Source organism: Eurypyga helias, unplaced genomic scaffold (assembly GCF_000690775.1).
Source record: "Eurypyga helias isolate BGI_N326 unplaced genomic scaffold, ASM69077v1 scaffold35475, whole genome shotgun sequence".
Classification (NCBI taxonomy): Eukaryota; Metazoa; Chordata; class Aves; order Eurypygiformes; family Eurypygidae; genus Eurypyga; species Eurypyga helias.
The window spans coordinates 1-24,374 of NW_010250078.1; the positions used below are offsets into that span (position 1 = coordinate 1).

At 46.2% G+C, this 24,374-nt stretch overlaps 1 protein-coding gene across 1 annotated transcript in view; it reads right to left on the minus strand.

The window, feature by feature from the left end:
• Nucleotides 1-204: 204 nt before the first annotated feature.
• LOC104509595 (zinc finger protein 827-like) overlaps nucleotides 205-24,374 on the minus strand; it is a gene marked incomplete at its 5' end in the record, with an annotated part of 36,911 nt that continues 12,741 nt past the window's right edge. Inside the window, 6 exons of the mRNA XM_010151580.1 lie at nucleotides 205-1,525; nucleotides 4,360-4,537; nucleotides 4,630-4,821; nucleotides 7,675-7,841; nucleotides 9,311-9,482; nucleotides 11,024-11,161. Coding sequence (XP_010149882.1) covers nucleotides 718-1,525; nucleotides 4,360-4,537; nucleotides 4,630-4,821; nucleotides 7,675-7,841; nucleotides 9,311-9,482; nucleotides 11,024-11,161 — 1,655 coding nt within the window. The remainder of the gene's footprint in view (nucleotides 1,526-4,359; nucleotides 4,538-4,629; nucleotides 4,822-7,674; nucleotides 7,842-9,310; nucleotides 9,483-11,023; nucleotides 11,162-24,374) is intronic.

Consider the following 24,374-nt stretch of genomic DNA (forward strand, 5'->3'; position numbering starts at 1 on the left):
CCTGTTGCGTGGGTGTGCGGGCTGCGCACACTGCACACACGCGTACATCCACACGCTTGTCGCTGCCGCGCTCTCGTCCTGCAGTTGCTGAAAGCAACTGCTTCCTCACGGGTTCTACCCCAAATCCTCAAACCTTGACAACCGAGTACAAGGCCTCAAAACCAACTCAAGGGAGCTGCAAACGGCACCGAAACAACACACCGATCTGCCCTGAACCAAGTGTGGCTCCCTCCGCAGCTCTGCGGTCCAGGGGGAGGCAGAGGGGAGGGAGCAAGTGTGTGAAAAGGGGAAAAGAAAACTAATTAAATAAGCCAGTACAAGGGATGTGCAAAAGCAACGTCATGGCACGCTACAGGCAGACTCTCTTTCACGCACCCGCACGCACACAAAGCCCAAAAAATAAAATGCATCGATATGTCATCTTACAAGTGCTGATTGCCATTAAGGACACTCTTTTTCAGCTTAACAAGACAAAATAGTTTCTTAGATAAGAGTACTGGGAACATGCCTCTGAAGGTAGAAGTATGCAGTAGGTCACCTCTCGAAGATTTAATAAAGCAGCTTTCATGTCAATGCAATAAGTATACACACAGAGCCGTTTCCTACACCTCACTAACGATATGGTACAAGGGTTCGTTACCTCTTCGGTCTACGTTTTGCAGCAATGCATACCTGCTGGGTCTGTTGGGGTGTTTTTGGTACAGAACGTAACTGCCCTCAGACAGTTTCTGCCCTTTCTGTTAGTCCAAGGTAGGCAAGGAAGGAGTGTTTAGGTGAGGAGGCACCTCCCGGTGCAGTCTGAGGTCTGGGTGGATGGAATGTGAGATCGTAGTGGTTTTTGGGGAAAAACGTTGTTAAAGGAATAAGGTGGGCAAACTCTGAGTTCCAGTATTTATCAAAGCACAGGGAAGTGCCGTTGACGGCCAAGGCTTTCACTGCCACGTTTGGCTCTGCCCCGCCGCCCTGTGCGGCCGACAGAGCCACTGTTTGCAGAGCGTGGGAGGCAGACATCACGGAGAGGGGCGAGAGGAGGTTTCTGGAGCTGGTCACTGGTAGGAGTGGGCCGGCTTCCTTGGAGGCTGAATACTGGCCCTTCTTCTCCTCTTCGGAGCAGTCCCCGTTCTGGTGCTTCTTCACGTGGCGGCTGAAGACAAAAGGGTGGGTAGTCTTGAACAGGCACTCGTCGCAGCTGAAAGTCTGGCGTGGAGCATGCTTCAGTTTCTTGTGCAAGTTGAGATTGTCTTTGCGTTTGCAGCTGTAGCTGCACTGGTCACAGTGAAAAGGGCGCTCGCCGGTGTGGACGCGCACGTGCTCGATCAGCTTGTTGGCCGTCTTGGACAGGTAGCCACACTGGTCGCACTTGTAATGGTTGCCAAGGCGGTGTTCTCGGATGTGCACCTCCAGCTCCAGCTGATTCGCTTTCACTGTCTGGCAGATCCGACACTTGTACTCCATCTTGTAGTGGGTCTTCAGGTGGCACTCCATCGCTGCGGGGCGGTTGGTGGAGTAGATGCAGAACGGGCACCTGGCAACACAGCAAGGGGAGGCGGGGACAGAGAAAGAGGAAGTCACTCGGCTTGAAGACCTTCACTCCTGGTTCAACCCTGCCACTCAACCCTCTCTGACCTACTGAAGAGGAGAAAAGGCACCTGGTTCTCCCTGCAAAGCCTCTTTCGAGCGCTCGGTTCACCTTGACGCGTCTCTGCTTGGAGGAGGTTTGCCCACTGAAGGGCAGCAGAGCTCACGCGTTCCTGGGAACACACCGACTCACGCTGAAGGAGCATCCCTTTCACCTTCTGGCTTACCTGGGCGGGGAAGGTTCTGCCAAGCAGGCCGGGTGGTGCGGAGTGGGTGACTGATGCACAGGTGCTTTGTGTAACGACATTCCTAGTGTTTGCACGGAGTCCCTTTGGCCATTTTTTCCATTAGGAAGTGGTCTAAAGTGAGTGTTTACAGATGAGTATGAAAGCAGCTGTTTGAGTAAAGATGGAATAAACTTGTAATACCACATGTACAGCAAAAGCTTAGGAAATTCCTTTTATGTGACCTTGAACAATAAGCTTGCTGGGTATCCTGCCAGGAGCAGCCGAAAGCCAGTGTGTTCGGATGATTTGCAGGGATTCCCGTTTCTGGGAGATGAGCGAGCCATGCGCAAAGGGGGCGCGTGTTCGGCGCTGTTTGCCTACAGCCGCCTCTGCCACGGCAGGAACTGTTCCTGTGTGGGAACAGGATGTGGGCTCCGCTTACTCACAGCGGCAAGCGTCCGGACCGGGGTGGACGTGGCAAAGGGCCTTGCCTCTGGTTCCTGGACCAGGAAGGGCCAGGAAGACTGGAGGAGGGAATCTTAAAAGCTTGGAAGGAAGCCTGAGCTGCACAAGCCTGGGCACCAACAAACCCCCAACACAACCGCTTCTGCTTTGTGTAGCTGAGGAAGGGGGCGAGGACAGCTGCCTGCCAGGGATCTCTGCTGTCTCAAACACAGCCCGCCCCCCTCCAGATCTAACTGGTGAGCTGAACGGGCAGGGCTAGGTAAAAGATGCAACTGAGGCACCCGGCTACCGCCTTGCAGACACCTCCACCTGCCGCTGATCTGCGTTCCCCCGTCAGCAGGTCTGCAACTGCCTTCCAAGCATCTCGGAGTGTTGCTAAGCAGAGATCCTCCCTCTCCACGTGCGTTTTCCCTTGCCGCAGCTGGTTGCGCGTACGGGTTTAATATTAATCTGCTGGCTAATCGAGAGGCTTTTGAGCACAGGGAGAATACAGGAGGAGAAGGAGATGCTAAAACATCCGGACGCTTTTCCTGCTGCCCATCAAGTACTCTGATCCAGAGAGGGAGCCTGGCATCGAGGCTGCTAAGGTGATTAGCTCTATTGCAACAGAGGACTTGGCTGTCTATGCACACATACCTCTCCTGGGCTGGGTGCTCTCTGGATCAGAATCTCAGATTTTGACCTGGAGCTGGAGGAATCATGTGTTTTTCTCTTCCCCCACAGCAAACAGGAGACAGAAAAATACAATTTACTTAGATCTCTTCAGGCTCTTCTGGGTGCCTTAAAAAAAAAAAAAATCAGAGCTTTTTCTTAGGTGTAGCTTTCAAGGTACCCAATTATTATTAGAGTTTGGCAGGAATAATTTATGCAGACTGAGAAGCCCGTTCTGTCAGGAAGGTCTGAGTCATAGGTCATGGTTTTTCTTTGGTAAATAGAACAGATTCTGTGCAGCTTAAAGCCAAAGTGCATGAGACAACTGGTCTGTACATCCAAGGCAGACATCCCATGGTTCTGGCACACTACTTGTTTCTCAATCTGGTCGTCTTCCCAGATCCAGTCATCACATCTCAAGTGACCACAGATCCCAGATCATGGAACTGCTGAGCGGGAGACCAGACGCCGCCTGGCAAACAGAACCAGTTCTCAAACACTGACAGAGCTGCTCCGCGGTAACGTTAAACCTGGCGTGCTTGTCACCTGACAGTTACAGTGCACTGAACGCATTAGTGTGCTTAGCGAGAGCAACAGAAGCAGGGAGTCCTGTGCTGAACCCTAGCTGGGCTCAAAGTGGTTCTGGCCTCCTTTCCTGCAGCAGCTGGAACAGAGACCAGGGATGTGCATCTTGCAAAATGTCACACTGCCCGCCCACAGAGAGCAAGCATATGGCCCGGCAGTCGCTCCTTCCCTCAGGGGTCCAGCTGTGACAGCTCATTCCCTAGAAACACTGCTCTGCACCAACAGACCTTAAAGGACACCACCTGAGGCAAAGCCAAAGGGCTTTTTTTCTGAAAAGAACATTATTAGGCATTATTTTATACACTAGTGGGGCACACCAAGCAAAGCAGAAAGCATGACAATTGGTAATTCTAGGAGAGGACTGCCTTTGTGCCGGAGTCCACAAAGGTATAACCTGTAGGGTTATAACTTCATACCCTGTTGCAGAGACCGCACAGGGTTAGTTTCTCAGAGCCAGGTGCAGAGCAGCACCAGTACTGTGTGCTCTCCTTCACTCTGACACCTTGAAGAACCCCCAGCCAGGTGCTGGTTTGCCAACACCCCTGTGTAGAGCTGCCTCACCCTCTGTAGGACCCACCACATACTGTCTCCTGTTTGCCTCGAAAAGGGAAAGGAGCACAGTTGTTACAGCTCCAAGAGCAGTGGGTACCGCATCTGCTGCTAGGCTGCCGGCCTGCTGCAAGGATGAAGTCTGCGCTGAAGGACTGGGCTCAGCTCACCTAAGTAAAAGGAAGCCCCAGATCTGGAATATCAGACATTTAACTAACCCTTCCTAACGGACTTCCTTTTGTCCTATCCCCACAGTATTAGAGGTGCTTAACACAGTAAAAGTTTGTGTACTTGCTTTCCTTACTTGAGCCCACCGGTGGGGACTGTGTGGCATTTCTTGTGCTCCAGCAACTGTTCGGGTGTCTTCATGAACTTGTGGCACACGTCACACTCGAACATCCGTGTGATAAGGTGGATTTGCAGGTGACGCTCAAACATATTCTTTGTTTTGCAGACGAAGTTACAGAAAACACATTCAAAGCCTGAAAAATAAAGTGGGAACATGTATCCTTCACCTTGTGGCCAGATAGGCTGCGCAGAAGGTGACGTTTGTGGTTGTTGAGCAGTGTTTTACCTTTCTCGGACTTCTCTTCAGTGTTCACTGAGGTCTGGCTTCCAGGCACTACAGAAATGACTAGCAGGTTGTTTGAACCCTTGGTTTTGGGGGTTACTTCTGCATCTTCTTTGCTGTTGGCAGAGTCACTCAGTGCTGACAGTGAAGATGAAGACGGACTGTTAGAGTCACTGGGTGTCTTCCTCTCTTCAGCTGGAAAACAAGAATAAAGAGCAGAAACTAGTACAGCGGATCAGGTGGAATCTCAATGATCTGGTTTTCAAGTTCAGCAAAAATATTCATATTCAATGTTAATTCAAAAATGCTTATAAATAACTCTGAAATTAATTAACCTGTTACGCAATCGTAGTTGTACCTTCTTCCTTTTTATCAGAGTTTACATCTGCACATCTCTCAGTTTATCCTACAACTGAGTCTGCCTGTAATGGTCAGAAAGCATGGAGCTCTACCTTGTTACCAGGCTGAAAAAATCCCAAGAAAACACTTGGATTGGCTCAGAGTTCAAAACCAATGAAGAACTTGTCACTTAGAAAGGAAACGGAGCTCCTGTGGGTTGGGGGTGCACAAACCAAAAGTGCCCACTGGTCCAAGCTAAACTTCCCCACCTTCCCATTTATGTGGGTCCAATGAGTAAATCTGGGAGGAAGGGCAAAGGAGAATAATCTCACTCACTGCACTGAGGATCATCCTTAGGAATGATTGTAAGAGACAATGGCGTGGTCTCAAGATTTATCTGTTTTTATTAGGACCTTTTATTGAAGAAGATTAATTATGATTTAACTGGGTCTAAAGCTGAAGCCCACCAGCCTTTCCTGCTGTGTGCCACAGAGGTACGAAGTTTCGCTCCCAAAGCCCGTCACAGGCTGGGAATGAACCAGAGCGAGAGTCCTCCTGCGAGAACTGCCGTGAACCAGTGAGGCCGGGCTGGGCCAACGGCGACCTGTGTCTCACTTCAGCCCGAGCCGTGTTAAAGAGAGACTTCACTGAAACTTCGTATTTTCTGTGTGCTGAAGTCCCCCGATCAAGGCCTCTGCAAGCACCGGTGCCTAGCTCCGAGATAAAAATGCGGGAATGCGCTACTGAAATCTGATGAGCAGAGCTGTCAATAGGGAGGGCGACTGAGATACCGTATAGAAGGATTCGCGGGCCCTGTCACAGAAATGGAGTGGAATTTAATAGCACAGAGTACACAGTTATGAGCTGAAGGGCCAGTAAGAAGAATTTTTGCTACAAACGAGGAGTGCTTAAGTTGGAAACAGTCGAGGAAAACTGAAGAGGAATTTGAGCAGAACACGGGATGAACACGAGCAATCGGTGTGGGGGAGCCTTCAAGGAAGGTAAATACAATCACTGAACGTTGCTGTGTGAGCTGTTCCCGGCGGCTGCTGCTGTCTTACATGGCCACCGCTTCGTTTCACTGTGTCCAGCCCGTGTCGAACGCAGCGTTCTACCGAAACCACGTGCCGCGAGGGACTGGTACCGTGAGAGAACGGTGTGTCTCGTAAGAACGGGCTCAACGTACATCTAGAGGGGAGAGGGTTGTGAACACACTAAGGGAAGAAACTGTGGAAGGAAGGAAGAAAGGCAGGTGGAGGGAGCGAGAGGTGGACTGCAGTTGCAGATAAAGGACGGTCTGGCACCAGAACAAGTATGTGTGTTCGGCGTTATCACTAAGACACACGCTGGGGAGTCTAAAAAGGTCCCTAATCTTTAATGCAGGAAGATCTGCAGCTGCCTGTCTGTAGAAGTAGCTGGTTTAAAACAATTATACTTGTTTGAAGACATATGCCAGCATCCTTACCACCAGGCCTGTTCTGACCCGGTAACATTGCAGGATAAGGGACTGGAAACCAGTGACTCAGAAAATCCAGAATATTCTTTACTCCCAGCATTTGCTGTTATGTGTAGGCATTTGGCTGCCTTGCCAGCTTTTCAATGGCTCACTTGGATGAGGAAGGAAGAACATGGGGGGGTTTGTCTTTGAAGGTACAGCAGAGCAGAATTCAGCTCTGAGCAATGATGCAAGCTTGTCACCTGGCTATGGGTGGCCTTCCTCATTTGCCTTGATTTCCTATATATGAAGAGGAGTTGGATGCAAACAACTCGAAGAGCACGGAGTGGTGCAGAGAGCTGTGCTGGCGTGAAATCCCTTGAGAGCTTCCCAGTAGTTTGTATTTCTGTAGTTACATTTAGCTCTGTGAGCACAAACAACTGCATCCTTCTATCCCTTCTCCACCCCTCCCTATTTTCCCCATTTTATTCCTGGTAGGACAGGAAAAGCAACTTAGCAATGGAAAAACTGCGCTGGATGCAATTCAGTTTCAGTACTGTCAACACAATTGTTAGCAGTTTATGGAAGCAAAATGCTTCTGCCCCGTGTTATGAGAGAAATTAATTAACAGGATTATAATTTTTTTGTCCTTAATTTGTGCCAGACTTCATTAGCTGGACTAAGCATATGGAGCTTGTTTGAAAACTGCTATTGCTCTTTGGCCATTAAGTGAACAGGACCAGGGAGAGAGCATGGCTCGTTCTGTTATTTAACGTAAAGCTGCATTTCTGGTGCTGCTGAATCCCGATGTCAACTAAGTATCAGCCTGAGAGTGCAAGCGGATAGGTGGCGGAGGCAAACACACCGAGGAGCGAAGCTCGGGCTGCTGCGCATTTCAGCCGTGGAGCTGGGTACGCGCAGGCAGCACTCAAAGTCACCTTATCCTCCCTGAAGTCAAACCAGGGTGGTGACGAAACAGTAAGCCCGCCAGAGAAACGAAGTATGCCGACCTCAACAGGGGAGGGGATTTGGGGGATAAGGGGAAGAGGAAGAAGGAGGGCTGAGTAGTCCTTCATTTATCTCCCTAGGCTTGAAAATTGATCTGCACTACGAGATTATTTGCCTGGCTGGAGTCCAATTCACTTACTGTGAGAGATCAGGCCTTAATTAGCAAGCGTTTCCGTGAAAGTAGAGCGCTAATGGGAAGTGTGAAGGTTGCGCCTAAAAAGCAAGGAAGAGAGAGATGACTGCAGCTGGGAGAGAGGGATCATCACCTGTGTGCTTGCTGTTGACATGAGCCTTCATTTCTGCCTCTTCCATAGTGACAAAATCGCACGCCGTGCAGCAAATGGAGAACATCCACTGCTCTTTATCCACATGGAGGGACATATGACTGACAAACTGGACATTCATCTCCGTCTCAAACCCACACACATGACAGCTGCGGGCAGAAGGGAATTGAAGAGTAAGAAACACGAAGAAACACGCCACAAACAGAAGCATATTGCCTTTCCCTGAGTTTGCAAGAAAAAACTCCTCACTGCACAGATTTCTCCTCTTCCTCACCATTGAACCCTCGCTGCAAAATCCTTCTGCCTGCTGAAAAAAAGCCAACGTGATTAAGGGCAGGCACACTGCAGCAGTCCTGTACATGCTATAATGACGCCGAATAATCATAAAGTTAATTAAAAACTACAGATTCCAGATGCTGCGCATCACCTAGCTGATTCCTTTGGGCAACGAGAGGCACTGCAGCTTTGCCAAGATGTTTAGTACGGCTGATACACTGACAAACTGAGAGCTTGCTGCACACTCCAGGAGTTATTTTCAAGCCCTGGAATGCTTCCCATGCCAAACTGGGATCTTGTGCAAAACGGCCTGGCAGTTTCAGTGTAAGCAAGTAAAAATGGGTTCAAACATTTCTTATGCTTGACTGGAAAACAGCAGTCAGCAGCTATGCAAATAATTAGCAGGGATACGGATTTCACAGCCACTGCATAAACACAGCGATACTAGGAGGCAGTGGAAAGGACCCTTTAATTTAACTTCCTTTGCAGAGTCCTCCTCTTGCTTTGATTAGGCCATTAACATTTAAAACAAGCCCAAAACATTTAAAACCGTGTATACTCTAGGGCACAGTTTTGCTTTCCCTGGGGGACAGAGCAGATAATCTAATCCAGCAGGTCTATTTATTTCTTACTTCTATGATTTTGTAATTAAATCTGCTCTTGGCACTTTGACTAAAAGTAAGAGCGATTCTGTGATCTGCTTGGCTACTGAAGCACGTATCACGGTTTGCAGAGCATCCAACAGCGCATACGACGAGGAGAACGTCCAAATACCCGTTATATCTGGGCAATTCCTTTTAATTTTTCAGGCAAATTCTCCTAAAGGTTTTCTTTCTTTCCTCCTGTTGGTCGCTGGATGTACATACCTCTAGCGAATGGGGGAAAGGCGTGCATCGGTATAAAGATTCTTACTACGCTTTCCTGTTTGACTTCATAGGTTTGGCTGAAAACAAGGAGCTGTCAGAGGCAACCGGCAGCCCAGTGCTTCAGATTTGCCACGAGTCCGCGTACACGATAGGCCGTTTCCAAACACAAAACTTAAAGGAGCACTGCGTAAAAAGTTAAAGAGGCTTCTACGAGCCCATCTGCCTCACAAAGCTGTTTAAAAAATCCACCCCACACCAAACCCCAGGGTCTTTCCCAGCGGCTCGCCAAGTCCAACAGCACGAGGCAGGCAGCTCAGTTTTGCTGCTTAGCCAGACTTGGATACGGGCAAGACAGATCCTTCCGTTGGAGTTCCACCCTGGAACACCAGAAGGGTGGCCCTGCATCACATCCTTAGCGGGCAGATAAGACATTCAGACTCCAGGCTCTGGCGCACAGCCCCTGTCCGGGTCCTCACCTGTAGTAGTAAGGGTGCTTCTTTCCATCGCTGCCGTCAGCAGTGACAGCGCTGACAATGTCCTCAGTGTCGGTACTCACCAGCTTCACCGAATGGACGGTCAGGTGCTGGTTCAGATTAGCACGGCACTTCGCAGCGTAGGGGCACAAGTGGCATTTGTACTTTCTCTCTTCTGAAAAAGAAGCAGGAAACCTTAAACGCATACTTCATTTTGGAGCAAGCTATGTGTAAAGCTGCCAACGGCCAGGTATGCATTCCTTTGGGTCTCTCCGAGCAGCTTTCAGAAGGAGGCACTTTGGAAGCTCGACATCCTGGAGTTCACAGCAACTACTCAGACAAAAGAATAATTTGGAGGTAGTTTAGGGCTCGATTTTTTAACCTGCTCTACCATTTGTAATCAGATGATATAAAACTTCAGAAACTGGAAAACTGGGCTAACTGCTGCTCTGAGAGCTGCAGCAGAGCCAGTAGAGAAACAGGTCAATAATCTACAACTACTACCATCACCGAGCATCTTTTATTTGATTTTTGGGCCCAGTTATTCTTGAGGTTGCCCATGTGATCACTTGCAGAGAGTTGATGGTTGATGATTTTATATTAAAATCTGAGGGTGGAGTGGAAAGGGAACGCTGTATCATTAGGTCAGTTCCGAGCACAGACTAATGAAAATACTCAACAGTTGAAGAAGTTAAGAGAAATTCATCATGAATTTCTGATGCCTCGTGAGTTAATTTAAAATAAAAATGATTTTATTTTAAATTAGATCAGGAGATACCAGAAATTATTTAAAATAAAACCAATTTTATTATGAATTAAATATTTCTAAATCCTGGCAGCACATTTTTTGCACATGCCAGGCTTTATTTTGCCAAGAGTTGATTAAAATAACCCAACATTACATCAGCTTTTGCAACCTTTCCCTTTAAGGAGCTGCTGCTCTAGATCTGAAATACAGTGCTACAAGCGTTAGGGAAAAGGCATTCCGTAGAGCAGCTTAGGACTAAGAAAACCCCGTGTACGCCACGGAATGGAGCATTTGAACTTTGTCAGCATGGCTCTGCTAGATGAGACAAGGTAGGCTGGCATTATGCCAACAGTATTTTTCAGCACTGCATCAGAAATTCATGCTTTCGAGTTTTATTTTGCGCCGTACACCTCAGCAGGCTGACAAGGGGCATCTTCCACATAAAAACTCTGTTAGTCGATTTGAAGCTGATTCACTTGTAGAAAGTTGGTAAGGGGTAGAAGAGCCCCTGTTCCTCTCAGAAGAACCGGATGATGAGAGCAAAGATGAATGACAGACATCAAATCCTTTCAGTTTCACCAGATCTGAAACACCAAGGCCAAACTTTTTGTTGTTCAGCGACATTTAAAAAGCTCATCAGGTGACTGTGAGAAATGCTGTGCCTTCTCTTCCGCACTCCACTAACAGGCTTGGTTAACCAGTTGGTATCTGCAGGCTGGTCTACGCAACCTGGACAAACTTGAGTTTACACATTTTGTAAAGGTAAATTACAAGGAGGCTGTAAAGAAACAACATACTAGTAAACTCCCTGAACACCACTCTGACATTGTCCTGTTTCTGTGCTTGGCTCTGCTCCAGGTGCGAGGAGCTGAGGATGGCCCAGACACCCTTCTGTTTGTCTTCTTCCCCATAACGAACACACAGATTTCCTCAGGGCTGTAACAACCAACCACAAAGCGCCGGCTTACCTGTGTGCAGCGAGAGATGCCGGGACAGAGTCTGTTGTCGACCGAACACTTTTCCACACACGTCACAGGGGAAGAGCTGGTCGTTAAATTTCCAAGACGGCAATCCGTTTCCCACCTCCAGCCCCAGCTTTTCGGTCTCTACGCCAAAAAACACATAAACAGAAGGTGGTATTTTAAGAACTCTGAAGACTTGCAGATTCCATTCAGTAGAGTCCTGTAGGTGTCGTGTAAAATGCAACACCTCAGCTACATGCTGTGTGATCTGGCACGCGAGTTCATCTAAAAAGGAAACTCCCAATGATGGAAAGGAAATTAATCTTTCACTCAGCATCTATCAGCCATACTTCAAAGCAGAACACTGTCAAAGTGGCCTGAACACAGTCAAAGACTTGAACCAGATTATGTAAAGAGAGAAAGTCAAGAGTGAGCAGGGGAAGGCCTTAATTCTGGTTTTGTGGAGAGACCACTCCTTTGGCTTTTCCAATCACCTACCTTTGCTAAATGCAAGAAGGCCTGGTCTGAGATAGCAGTCCATTTTACACTGGATTATTATTCATGGCTGAAGGGAGATTCCCAAATCTTTTCTACTGATGCAGGAATTTTTGCTACATGCGCAGTCTCACATTGAAAGAGAACAGAAGATTGCTCAGAAAAATGTTAAACCAAGAGGACACTGCATGCCCATGAGTGGGTGGCGTCCAGGACAGCACTTGCTGCCCTCAGGCATCAAAATCCCCAGCAGCTTAGATGGCCATTCATTGAAAAACAGACCCAGAGTGAGCCATTACCTTTAAAGAAGTGTTTTGAATTATTTCAGGAACAGAGAGAGTCTGTCATACAAAACAAAACAAAACAAAACCCAAACAAACAACCTCTCCACAAAGCATAAAACACAGATTTGAAGGCACTCTGTAAGCAAGTGGAGAGAAAAGAACTGGGAATGCAGAAGAGAAAAAAAGGCACTGCTTCCAGGAGTTAAAAGCATGGCCAGTTTTGATCTGGACAGAAGCGAGCAGAGATCCAATGGAGACTGGGGATAGCAGTGATAGCACTGAGCTCGGTAACACAAGCAGCAACAGCAAGCCTTGTGTAAAGAAATATTGTCTGCTGGGGTCCTGTTGCCTGAGGAGAAGGGATTGCTGCTGTACGAGGTGCACAAAACTTCAAGGGTACTTGGCAGCTTTCCAAATAGAAGCTGGTGGTGAGGGGCTTGGTTTAAGACTTACTTCTGGTAAAAGACCTGCTTCCACTGGAATGAAAGATGCAACACAGAATCACAGAATGGTTTGGGCTGGAAGGGACGTTAAAGACCATCTAGTTCCAACCCCCTGCATGGGCAGGGACACCTTCCACTAGACCAGGTTGCTCAAAGCCTCATCCAGCCTGGCTTTGAACACTTCCAGGGATGGGGCATCCACAGCTTCTCTGGGCAACCTGTTCCAGTGCCTCACCACCCTCTCCGTGAGGAATTTCTCCCTGACGTGCATGCAGAGCACCTTTCTCTAACCTGGCACCACCTGTGGGATAGCTGCCCAGAACTAGCTCTGCCAGTGCCCGTGTGCACGCCACGATGGAGGAAAACCATGTGGCTGGGATTTTCAGGTAAACGGGAGGAGCTGAGGACAGGAGTACAGAAACAGCTTAGTAAGCATAAGTTACTATCGTGGAAGATGGCACAAACCAGCAAAATCTTCATCCAATGAAGCACTAGGGAGTAAACACCTCCCTTGTACAGGCAACCCCTCACCAAGAGAGTCACCTACCACAGCAAATCCGACTGCGGCATCGTAAAGGCTCTTTCCTTCACAGGTAGAGTTTGGCCCCACTGTGGTTTAGGCAAAGGGCCGTCCAATACTGTAGTTAATTTATGCAATGATACAAGCAAGACCTCATCTGGGGCAGAGATCCCATATAGCAATCTCCGCAAGTTTAGGGATGGACATACTTGCCAGCCCCTTCTCAGCTGCTCTTACTTTCTCCCATGACCCTGTAATACGTACAATATTCAGCACGCCAGAGGAATTATGAGGCACCTCACAGTGCTACGACCCAACAACACGTTTTTCTTAAAAGAATATCTAGTTGGAGAACAGGCTCTGCCTATTCAAACAGTCATTTTGTGAAACTGAAAAGGAAGGACCCCCCCATGCCCTAGGGGCTGTAAGTGACCCATAACCTCCAAGAACTTCAGTAAGGGATAATTCTTTTTGTTACTACCTTTGAGTTCAAAACAATGGAAAAATCAGGCTCTGTACTAAGGCTACAGATAATTTAGCAGAGCTTTCTGAGTACATTATCAAAACAGTGCCTCAAAAGAGGAATCTGGTAACAATTATAAGAGAAGGTCACAAGGGTGTAGGTTGCTTCAATATGATCACAACAAAAATGAATTAATTGGGACACATACCAAACAAGCAGTCTGAATTAAGTAAATAAGTCTCTTAACAATTCACTTCAGCATTAGTCATCACCTCCCTTTTACCTCTTGAGAAGAAAAAAAATACTCACTTCCCTATGTTGGATTTATAGCTGTTGGTTCTGGGGAACTCACGGGAAGCTGGAAAATATCAACTCACTGATTGGTGAAAGCTTGTCCCTTGCAGAACAGCTGTGTATTTTTCATGGATGCAGAAGAGGATGCACTGTAGATGTTTACAAAGTACTTCCAATTTGCTTTAAAGATCTATCCCTGGAGTCCTAACGACAGCGCTGCTTTCTCCTTTCGACTGAATCTTCTCTCCATAGCCAAGTGATTTTTCTATTCAGTAAGCTTCTCAGCTTGTTCATGGCAAACCACAGTTGGTTTCTGGTGCAACAGGAGCCTCCTCACATCATGGAAGATTTCTCATCTCCAAGGGAAACCACCTGCTTCCACCCACCTTATCCTCTGGGCAGCTTTGTCTGCAGGCTGGAAAGGGGAGCTCTGTGCCCATACAGTGGTGCTGAAATCTTCCCAGAACATACCCAGCAACTGACCTGAAGAATCAGGTTAGTCAACATCCCACTTCAATCCTTGGTCTCTAATTAATGCTGGGGAATGGTGTTTTCTGCAGAGTCAGTACAAGTCCAGTGACTCCGAGACCACAATGCTGGTCTGTGCCCAGTGTTCTCTGTGTGCCCCAAAGCACTCTACCAAGACAGTCAGCGTCGTTAGGCTTTTAGGAACACCTTACACAGTGGGCAGGAAGAAGATGGGCTGAGACCAACTAATGTTAAATGATAAATCACCACTGTGAGAGGTGTCCCGCAGACATCCATCTTTCACAATGGCATCCCTATACTAAAATGAAGGGAACCAAAAAAAAAAAAAGGAAAAAAAGGACTTGATACAAGATTTTTGCTTTAAACGAATACTCCACAGCAAATTCCAAAACTTCTGTGTTAGACAAGCATTCATGACAAAATAATATTGAAGTTACTGAGTAAGTAATAGACTACATTTCTGTATGGGTTTTGGAGTTCAAAACAAAATGGTAAAAGGGAAGGCCTCCAAGTTCTCCAGAACATCATGAAAGAGTAATAGAAGATTAAGACTCAGTGTATTACAGGCTAGGAATAAAATTATTTTGAAATCATTTTGCATAGAAGTCTTAAGTGCTAAAAAATTTATGTAAAGGTAAAAACTTTCAATAAAATCTAGTGAAGTAAAGGACATCCTTCCTGCCCTTCTGTGTCACCTGCTATCATTTCCTTACTGACCCCAAGCCAACTTCATACCGAGTAGCTGTGTAAAGCTGATCCTCCAAGGCGGGAGTAGAAACTGCCGTAACTGTCACCATCTGTATTTTCCCCTGAGGTGAGGATAAGGTGGACAACAACTGCAGAAATATTGTTCTGTCCCTCTTCTTTCCCCTCCAAATAGATTAATTTCTGGCAAACAAAGCCCAGCAGCTTGAGAGAGTTACCATTTACCCCTTTCCTAAGCTGCTGGCCTTAATTCTGCACACACTTGTATTTTCAGTTTTCACATCTAGTGATTAATTTTTTTTATCTTACCCTCAAACTGGTAATATAGAGGGTGCATTAACCACCCCTTCTGAAACACCCTGAGCCTGACTTTTGTGAAGAAACGCTGAGAGAGGATGCCGTATCTGGTTGAAGGTGTAACCGAAGAAGAGAACCAAGTGTGACCTGAATACATAAGTGACTGTCGGGAGTCACCAGATCAGCCTTGTGACTGCTAGTAGCACTCACGCACAGAAAGTTCCCCAGGGACTGGCTTTGGACTCTGATACCTGGTACTTTACTTATTTCCTTTTACGTAGCTTACGTATTCTTCAATTACCTCTTCACAGTGCTTTGTACTGCATTATGTTTTAATGCTGTTCAGTGCAAAGGCTACCTTTCGATCTTTCTACTAATGACTGAAAGAAGTCACTATTTGAGAAGGACAAAGCTAAGAAAACAAACACAAAGTATGCTGAAGTGTCATTCAAAGACGGTAAATTCATATTTATAACCTTTGCTAGTTCACCGTCCGCTCTCACATCCTATAACTGGTTCAAACAGCTGCTTCTCTGTTTCATCTTCCTACCTCCGTAGACCTCGGAAGCAACAAAATCCACAAGGGCAGATCTTTATGGCCACACGGAATCCTATAGATATAAATTAAATAGACTGTCCTTCACAATAAGTATTCCTTCAAGAGGTGGAAGTGAGAGGTGCTGATGAGTCTTAACGAGGAAGGTCAAAATCTATTCTCTCTCCATTCTTCTGGAAGCATACGGTGTATTCATACTTTGGGTTACTCAGTTTGACACCACCCAGATGGTCAAGAAATCGGGTAAGTAATTTTGAAAATAAATGGACAGAAATCTGGTGAAGGGAGAAAACAGAGTGGTGGTTAGATCACGTCTTGGGTTTGGGTGACAGGGTTTTGGTAGCAGGTGGGCTACAGAGTTGGATTCTGGGACAAGCTCCTGGAAGCTTCCCCTGTGTCTGATAGAGCCAATGCCAGACAGCTCTAAGATGGACCTGCTGCTGGCCAAGGCCGAGCCAATCACAGCCCTAACGTGTCTGGGATAACGTGTTTAAGGAGGGGAAAAAAAAATGGTAGAGGACATTTGCAGCAGAGAGCAAAATGTGAGAGCAACAACTCTGTAGATCCCCAGGTCAGAGGAGAAGGAGGGGCGGAGGTGCTCCAGGTGCCGGAGCGGATTCCCCGGCAGCCCATGGTGCAGCCCATGGGGAGAGGGCAGGCTGTGCCCTGCAGCCATGGAGGGTCATGGGAGAGCAGAGACCCGCCTGCAGCCTGGGGAGGGCCCCACGCCAGAGCAGTGGGATGCAAGAGGGATGCTGTGACCCCGTGGGAAGCTGGCGCTGGAGCAGATTTCCTGGCAGAACTTGTGACCCCTACATTTTCAATCAATCGTGCTTGCAAGCTAAATGCGATGAAGAAACCAAGTTCGGTGTCTAGAGGACCTGGTGACAGAACAGCCACCCAGGGTGAGGCTGAGAGCTGAGAGGGAGAGATGGCCAAACTCCGAACAGGACGTAAGGAGGAAGTGTGCAGTACCTCCCTCCCCATACTCCAGGGGATAAAAGCTGATGCGAAGAATAGGAGATGCAGAATGGAGCTGCTATAGGAGCATGCCACTAAAAAATTCCACCAAACCAGAAAATGAATAAGCTGACCGAGCTGCAGCGCTGGACAAGGTAACTGGGTTTCTGTGCGCCCATAGCGAGAGGATGAACACTACCAGTAGGGCAGATGTCCCACAGCAGGGCACCCCGCTTTGCTCTGAAAGACTGAGGACATGAAACAGGCATCAGGTGGCTTTTGGTTGCTGCCAGCCTGAAGCAGGTTGCTGCTAGCCTGTCCTTCGCCATCATTCAAGTAGCCCGCGTTTACCCAGGAGGTCAATACGCTGTATGCAGGTCTGTATGAGTGTCACAAAAGCTTGTTCCAGTTGTAAGGTTATTTCTGTTTTGCTGTGTCTAAAAGACAGGAAGTTCAAGAAGTGATTTATTCAGAAACAAAGGATTTAGGTCAGGCAATTGTGCAAACGTTGCTTTAAAAATATTTATTTGGTCAAAGAAATTTTCTTGCCGCCTTCTGACTGCATCCATCTATGTTATTACAATGTCTTCCTACATTCTGCCATGTCCCCATCATCAAAGACGATTTCACTGTCTTGGAGTCTTCCACTCACATGTTCCTCTCTCTCCTCTGGCAAACACACTGCCTTTAAAAATTGAGAACTCCTTTTGTGAAATATGTAATTAAGGCTCTGCTGCAAGCTTGTCTGCCAAAAGCCTGCAAAAGGCTCGCAAGCTCCAAAATATATTGACCATAAGAAATTGCAGTGCTCCAAATACTATTTATCTTACTGCCTTCCCAACTTACTTTCACAAATGTTTTATTTGTAGCACCAGAATTCTTATTTCTGGTAAGTCAGTTAAAATAAGTGGTGGAATCCCTCCAGATACTGTCGTTCCCGAGTAAGATACGTCTTGCGACTTATCTAAGGTATCTGTGATCCCCAGTGGCCCCGCTGTCTTCATTTGTCACCGCCAGCAGCACAGCAACCTGTCTGGTCTTAGCTTAGGATGTATCTTTTACTGTGAGCAGACTCATCCACTAATATAATGCTAGAGATAAGCAACTGCTTCCTTTGACATAAAAACTGCCCACAAAAAGAAGCAAGAAACCTATTTTTGTTTTAACTCAAGCCTCAGCTGAAATTGCAGGGTGGTTTGCCTGACCCCTTTGTGGTGTTTGTCCTTCATGCCTTTTTGTAGCTATTAAAAGCAGTCGGTGCTGCCCCCTCTAATACCAGTTCAGAGGCATCTGTGGAGACAAACCCTGGTCCCCTCATGCGTGCTGTGGGCTGCTGGGCTGAGCTTGCACCAGCCTGGGAGCCATCGAGCACTGGCAGCAGAGCCCGGTGCCCGAGCTTGCGAGGTCGGGGCACGAACAAAGGAAGGGTCTATGTAGCCACGCGCTCAGTCACAGCACTCCTCAGGTATGAGAAGCTATTTGGAGGGATTTAATAGTATTCTAATAATAAAAATTAACACAAATTATTCCTCAAAGAGCCCTAGTTCCACTTGCGAGGGGCACATGCACTTTTTGTTTCGTAAGTCTCAAAAAACTGCACATCATCAGACAGGCTGAACAACAGAACAACTGCACAGAGGAAGCAGAGAATGTCTCCTTGCTAAATAAAAAAAAAAAACAAACTTTAGCAACTACTGCTCTGACTTTTTTCTCAAATGCTGTTGCAAATGACATTACTGACATTACTATGGAGTATGGTAAAAAGCAGTAAAGATAATAATCTAAAATCCATGATATGGAAGAAAGCAGAACCCAAGTGATGTTATGTATCAGTAGCATGGTGCTTAAGTTGCTCTTTCTAAAAGCACCAACCACGAAAGTTGGAAATATTTCAATAAAGAGCTTGCATGACACACAAAAAGAAACATCAGGAGTATTCCACATGCACAGTGATAGGCAACAACACTTGAAAAGGCCACTGAGAAGCGATCAAAGATGTTGGGGTTTGTGAAAAGAATAAAACCAAATAAAATAGGAGCTTTAAAGATGCCTCCCCAAAGGAACATGGGAAAACAGTGAACCCCACTTCACGGCTGAGACTGAGGCCATTGTGGAAACACGGACAGACAGAAGCAGGGCGAGAAAAACAAAACCTGAGTCAGGGCAAAGGCAAGGTAGGGACACGCTGACTTCAAAACACAGGGCTGCTCCCCACCTTAGCATCAAAACTAACACCTATTTTAACTTCACTTACCCAACAGAAGACTTCTGAGCAAACAGTGAAGCTTATGATAACCTTCATCTGCATTATAAAGTTTTTGAGATCTGCCTTTATTGTCTGTATTAAGCTCAAAATGTAAGAAACAACCAAGAAGGGAAAAAATGCCCAGTTTAAAACCTGAATCAGTCTATGTAAATTCTGTGCAAGGTGGCTGGAGTTGCAGATTTTTAAGGAACCCTAAAGTTGGAAGAATGTTGCCATCATTTCTTGAAAATGATTTTTACACTCTGACATCAAGGTGAGGATAATACTGGACAACACCCTCTATTCCCCCCAGCTTGTACTAGTCACTGTGCTGCTTTAGCATAAAGCATGAACAGGATTGTCTTGGTAAGGAACTTCATTCTTTACACAATAAGAACAGAGCCATGTAAAATTCCTGACACATGCAAAGGAAGACCCTGAGCTGTGTATTTACTGGCCAGAAAGAAGAGTCACAAAGAGTCCCTGCAGATCACTGCACAGGCTCCAGGAGTTCTCAATCACTCAAGGTTATGCCAGTGAAGGTGGTCCGTTTGGTTTCACAGCTACAGATGAAGGAATGCAATATGGCCTAGATGGAAATTGGGTTATTTTTTTCACTGAGGGAGTTGAGACATTGCAAGAGAGGGATAGGAAGCATCAACAGATCCCCCAAGAGTGTTTTTCAAAGCTTACCTGATCACTGCTGGCCACGGGAATGACCAGTCCTTTCAGTAGCAAAGAGCTCCATCATCATAACTTTACTTTTTTTGCTAGTTTAGAAACAATAGCTATTGTAAACAAAAGTTAAATTCTGCATCTATTGTCAGAGAAAAACCTGGTAACATGCTCTCTGTTATCTCTGCACAATGTATTTTATTTCAATATAACACTAGAATATTCTCCCGAAAATAGCTTCGTGGCAGCTGCAAGGTGGCCACAATGAATTTACATATGCCTTCTCCAACTCCCTCCCAAGCAGGTGGCCTTCACATTTAGCTCAACCATTTACACTGCTGGTAGCGTTTATTTTGGGTGCTACAGCATTGAGTTCATATGGACTTATGGAAGTATAATTGGCTCCTATTGTTATTTTTAAACCACAAATAATTCATTTCCATAATGCCAATAGGTTTCTACCCCTTTAATTTCTTTCCTACAATTCTGCTTAAGACACACATCCTAAGAAACCTTTTAAAAACATCACTCGGAGCCATTTGTGCAAATTTAGGACGATTATGGTGTATGTACAAACTTTCCTTTTTTTCTTTTGGTTCTGTCACTGTGCCAATTTCTACCTGCAAGCCCACCAGAAACAGGGGGTTTTCTTGCACCAAGAGACAGTAATAACACATCTAGGGCACTTTGCAGAGGCGAATACTTACTAGTCCCCATTCACGTACAAAGACAAATTGACATTTAGACTACACTTTCCAGCCTTCTGCATCCTTTTTAGTGAAGCAAAAGCTGCTGAGCAGAAAACTCAGTGGGGAACGCAAAAGAAAGCCCCAAATGTGAACTCAGAGCCTCTTCCTGAGCTGAGCGAACTAACACACAAGAGTCAGAGCTAGATGAAAGTAATGGCGAACAATCGGCCAGATCCAGCTTTCCGTGCGTCAGCCAGCTGCCGGGGAAAGGCACCACCTTCCACAGTACACGGTTGCTGCTGTAAAGGAAAACATTCTTGCTGCTTTTATTGCAGATTCCCCAAGTGATAAGCAGTGAATCTGCCACTTCCTTGAGGCCCTCAACTCGCTCTTTTGAGAGAGTTACCCCTCTCCTTGCACTCAGCGCAAGCACCTACCTGCAAACCATCCTCTCCTCCCTTCTGCACTATGGTCCCATCTGCCTTCTGCTCAGTGTGCATTTGCAGGGCACCAGTCAGCACCATGACTGCCCCAAACTCAACTAAACCACCCAGCAGCCAGTAAGGGAAATTCGTACCCTGATGGAAATCATGCTGTGGAAGAAAAAAAACCCTTTCCTCATCCTTTAAACATTATTTTAAAAAAAAATTATATATATATCTATATCTGTCCAAGTAGCCTGATGAATTTTGCATTTAATTTACTCTTATGCAGACAAACGTTATAGAAGACAACCCCGTATGAGATAAGATAGGTGAGGATTGGAGAGTCCCAAGGTAACTCTCAAAAGACAAGTCAGGAATGACATGTTCCAATTCCTTTCACAGAGTCAGAGAAGCAATTTATAACCTGTCTTTCTCTTTCACGTTGAGCTTGCATTTGGAAAAGCTGTATATTCGGGAAACAGCCTGAATCAATGCTGATGTTCACTTTTACAAATGATTCCTATATTAAGAAAGACAAAAGAGGCTATGAAACTACAGAAGGTTTGAGTAAGATGCCGAGTCTAAAACACAGCATGCTGAGTATTTGTAAACCAAAAGTCTCATCTATCAAGTCTCTTTCAAGAGGCTATTTAAGCACCATTATAGCTTTGCTACTGAACTTGTATCATAGAAGGAGAGCTGGAAGGACCTCAGGAGGCCCCCGCGTCTCTGCTGGCCCAGTGGCACACCACTGCACACCAAACGGGCCCGTCAGCCCCGGCAGTTGCTTGTCTAATGTACTTTTTTAAAAGCCCTCCCATGAGAGGTTCCGCAGCCTCTTGCGACAGTTGTGCCAGTGTGAAACCTCCTCATGGCTAGAACGCTTCATTTGGTGTTTAACTTCAGTCTCCTCTCCCATAACATACGCCTGTTATTCCCTGTTCTGCTCACGTGAACACAGGCAAGGTTTATTCTTTTTTCCTCAATGCTGTCATTCTACATATCTGAATACTATTCTCATGTCTCCACTCTTTTCTTCTCCAGACTAAATAAACACAAATTCTTCATCCTTTATGCACAGCTCGTGTTTTTTAAACCTCTGACCACGGCTGCCCTCCACATTCTTTTTGGGTTACGGAGCCCAAAACTGAATTCAGGGCTCCAGCTGCAGAGCAGAATTACTACATGTGCCTTACAGACAACACTGCTGACATCTCAGCTGGATGTTTGCCCTTTCTGCAACACATAGTATGTCAGCTTTACATACAGTCTGACCCAGGCTAATCCAGGTCCCTTCCTCAAATTGCACTGCTGGAGCATTCATCCCTCCCTTTTCGTTGTGCCACTCATCATTCCCCCAGGCACAGAATTTTGTCTTCACTGAACCGGCTACTATTTTCCAGACTGTTTTTGCAATTCCTCAAGACAAGACTGAACGCTAATACTGTCCTCTGAAGTGCTTATGGCACCTCCACGCATGGTGTCACCAGGACATTCAATAAACACGCCTTCCCTTCCTTCGTCCACGGCATTAGTAAAAGGACTGGTTAATTCCAGAGCAAGCACAGACCCTTGCAGAACCACAGGTAGTCCCTGGGGTTTGACGGCTACGCTTAACCACTTATTTATAGTCGTACCTACTCCCAGTTCCCCTGCTCACTATGAGCATGTTGTGGGAGGCAATGCCAAAAGCCTCACTCAGCACACAAGGTGAAGTTTCTTTAAGGACCTGGCAACAACTTTTGATAGGCTTCTTTCCACGCAGATCTCCAAGTTGGCTACAGTTGTCCTCCCTGAAGTCAACTGCTGCTATTTGGTTGTCTTCCCTTCTTATTTGCCCCAAAACCACACTCTGTCACTTCATGGTCATGCTTCACCAAGTTGACTTCTGTCACCTGCATCAAAACACAGGTCCCAAGAACTTGGTGGACAGCCTTATGTTGTCCTAAATTCACTTGGTGGCAGAAGACATTTCTCATTCTGTACTTTGGATGAGTGTAGCTGCTCAGGAAGTCTTTTTCAAATTTGACCTCCACTTGTGTTATGTATTTCTTTAAAAATATTGATAGCAACAATTATTTTATTAAAAAAACCCAAACTACTTGCTGTTGAATAACTATTAGAGACTCAGAAAACATTATAAGAGGTGCCAAAACCTGCCCTTGAAAGGATAAGAAGAACAATTGCTAAGTTTTGGTTTTCCATGTGGGATGAAACAGTTACCCTGGGCAATTTTGCTTTGGATTTGACATTGGTGATATTTCTTAACAGCTTTTGGTTCAGTGGGTTTAATGAACAGGGTCTAGTTTGCGTTTATACCGAATGAATCCAGAAGGTGTTAGCTCTGAGTAAAATTATTTTGTTCTTCTGTCCTTTACCGTGAGCTCGATCCCCCTTTAGGAGGAACAAACCTAAAAGGGAAATGTAATAAAAATATTTTTTCCTGTACGAGAAGACTGCACAGTATTAGAGGAGAAAAAAGTTACCCTGTATAAAGGCAGCCCATAATAAAACAAAGATCACAAATTTTCAGGTAGATGTCAAGACAGCCGTTAGACATGACCTGAATGTGTATCTTTCTGTTTGTCTCTTTTAATGAATTTCTTTCATCTTGAAGGTGTCCTGTAAGTATTTGGCAAAATAATCAGTGCAGTGACTTCACAAGGAAAAGAAGTGAACCCTCTGTCCCACAGCGATTCATGCAAAGTCCCGCATGAATCGTGTGTTGTATTGACAGAGGGACCGGCCAGTTCGCCAGGAGTTTCACGTGCTCCTCAGAAGGATCTGATCACATCCCCCATAGTTGCTGTGGGAATGGCCAATAATACCAATTGTCGAGAAAAATTTGAACATGTACAACTCCGCACATGCTGCGCACTTCACTTGTCCTACATCAGCCAAAGAACGCACCGTGCATGCTTGAGCACGAGGTGACGCCCCGATTTGAAATGGTCTGTTCTGCATCGTAACTTTTCCAGTTCTGAAGGGGACTCTGTTCGTTACGCAGACTGCACGGCTGCTCAGGACACAGGCACTACTACCCTACCGCAGGCCTGCAAACGCGCGCGCTAGGTGCAAACCTGATTGGCAGAAGACCCAGGAAAAGCTGCGAGGGAAACATAACGCTGCAATCGGTTGCAGCCGCGTTGGTTACGATCCCATTAAACGATCCAAAAAATTTGGAACCCTCTGCTCCATGACTGCAGTGCACAGCAGTTGTCAAGGCAGCTGGGTGCAAAGTGAAAGAAGGCTGTACCCGGGCAGGCAACCATGGGAATCTGAAGGCAGGATGCGATGGATAAAAAGCACGGTAGAGCCTGAATCACTGTCACAGTGTTTAGCACTGAATTATGTTGAACAGACTCTGCAAAATCTGTCTTGCTTTGGAGAACTATGCCAAGCACAGCCCACTTCTGTAGCAGTCAACTATCTCACCTTCCTAGAAGCACTTTCCACAACTTGCCAGCTATCTGTCTCTTGGTATCAGACTTCAGAGAGCAACCACGATGGCTGACAGTCCCTAGCCATCTAGAGAGTGCAGAGACGGAGAGTGTACACCAGTCAGCATGTACCCAAAAGACATCGTTTTTGTGTGAAGAACGAAAGTAAAATGCACATTGGAGATCAGAAACTAAAATCAGTTACTCAAATCAATCTACTCTGTCACAAATTTCCCTGCCATCTCATGAAGCTGTCATACAGGTTGGATTTGCCAGAGGTATCTCTCCAGTGTTCTTTTTCATGTGTCTGCCTGGAATTTTACACAATCGTACACATACACAACAAGAAGAGTATCTGGTTGAATCTTACCCCAGAC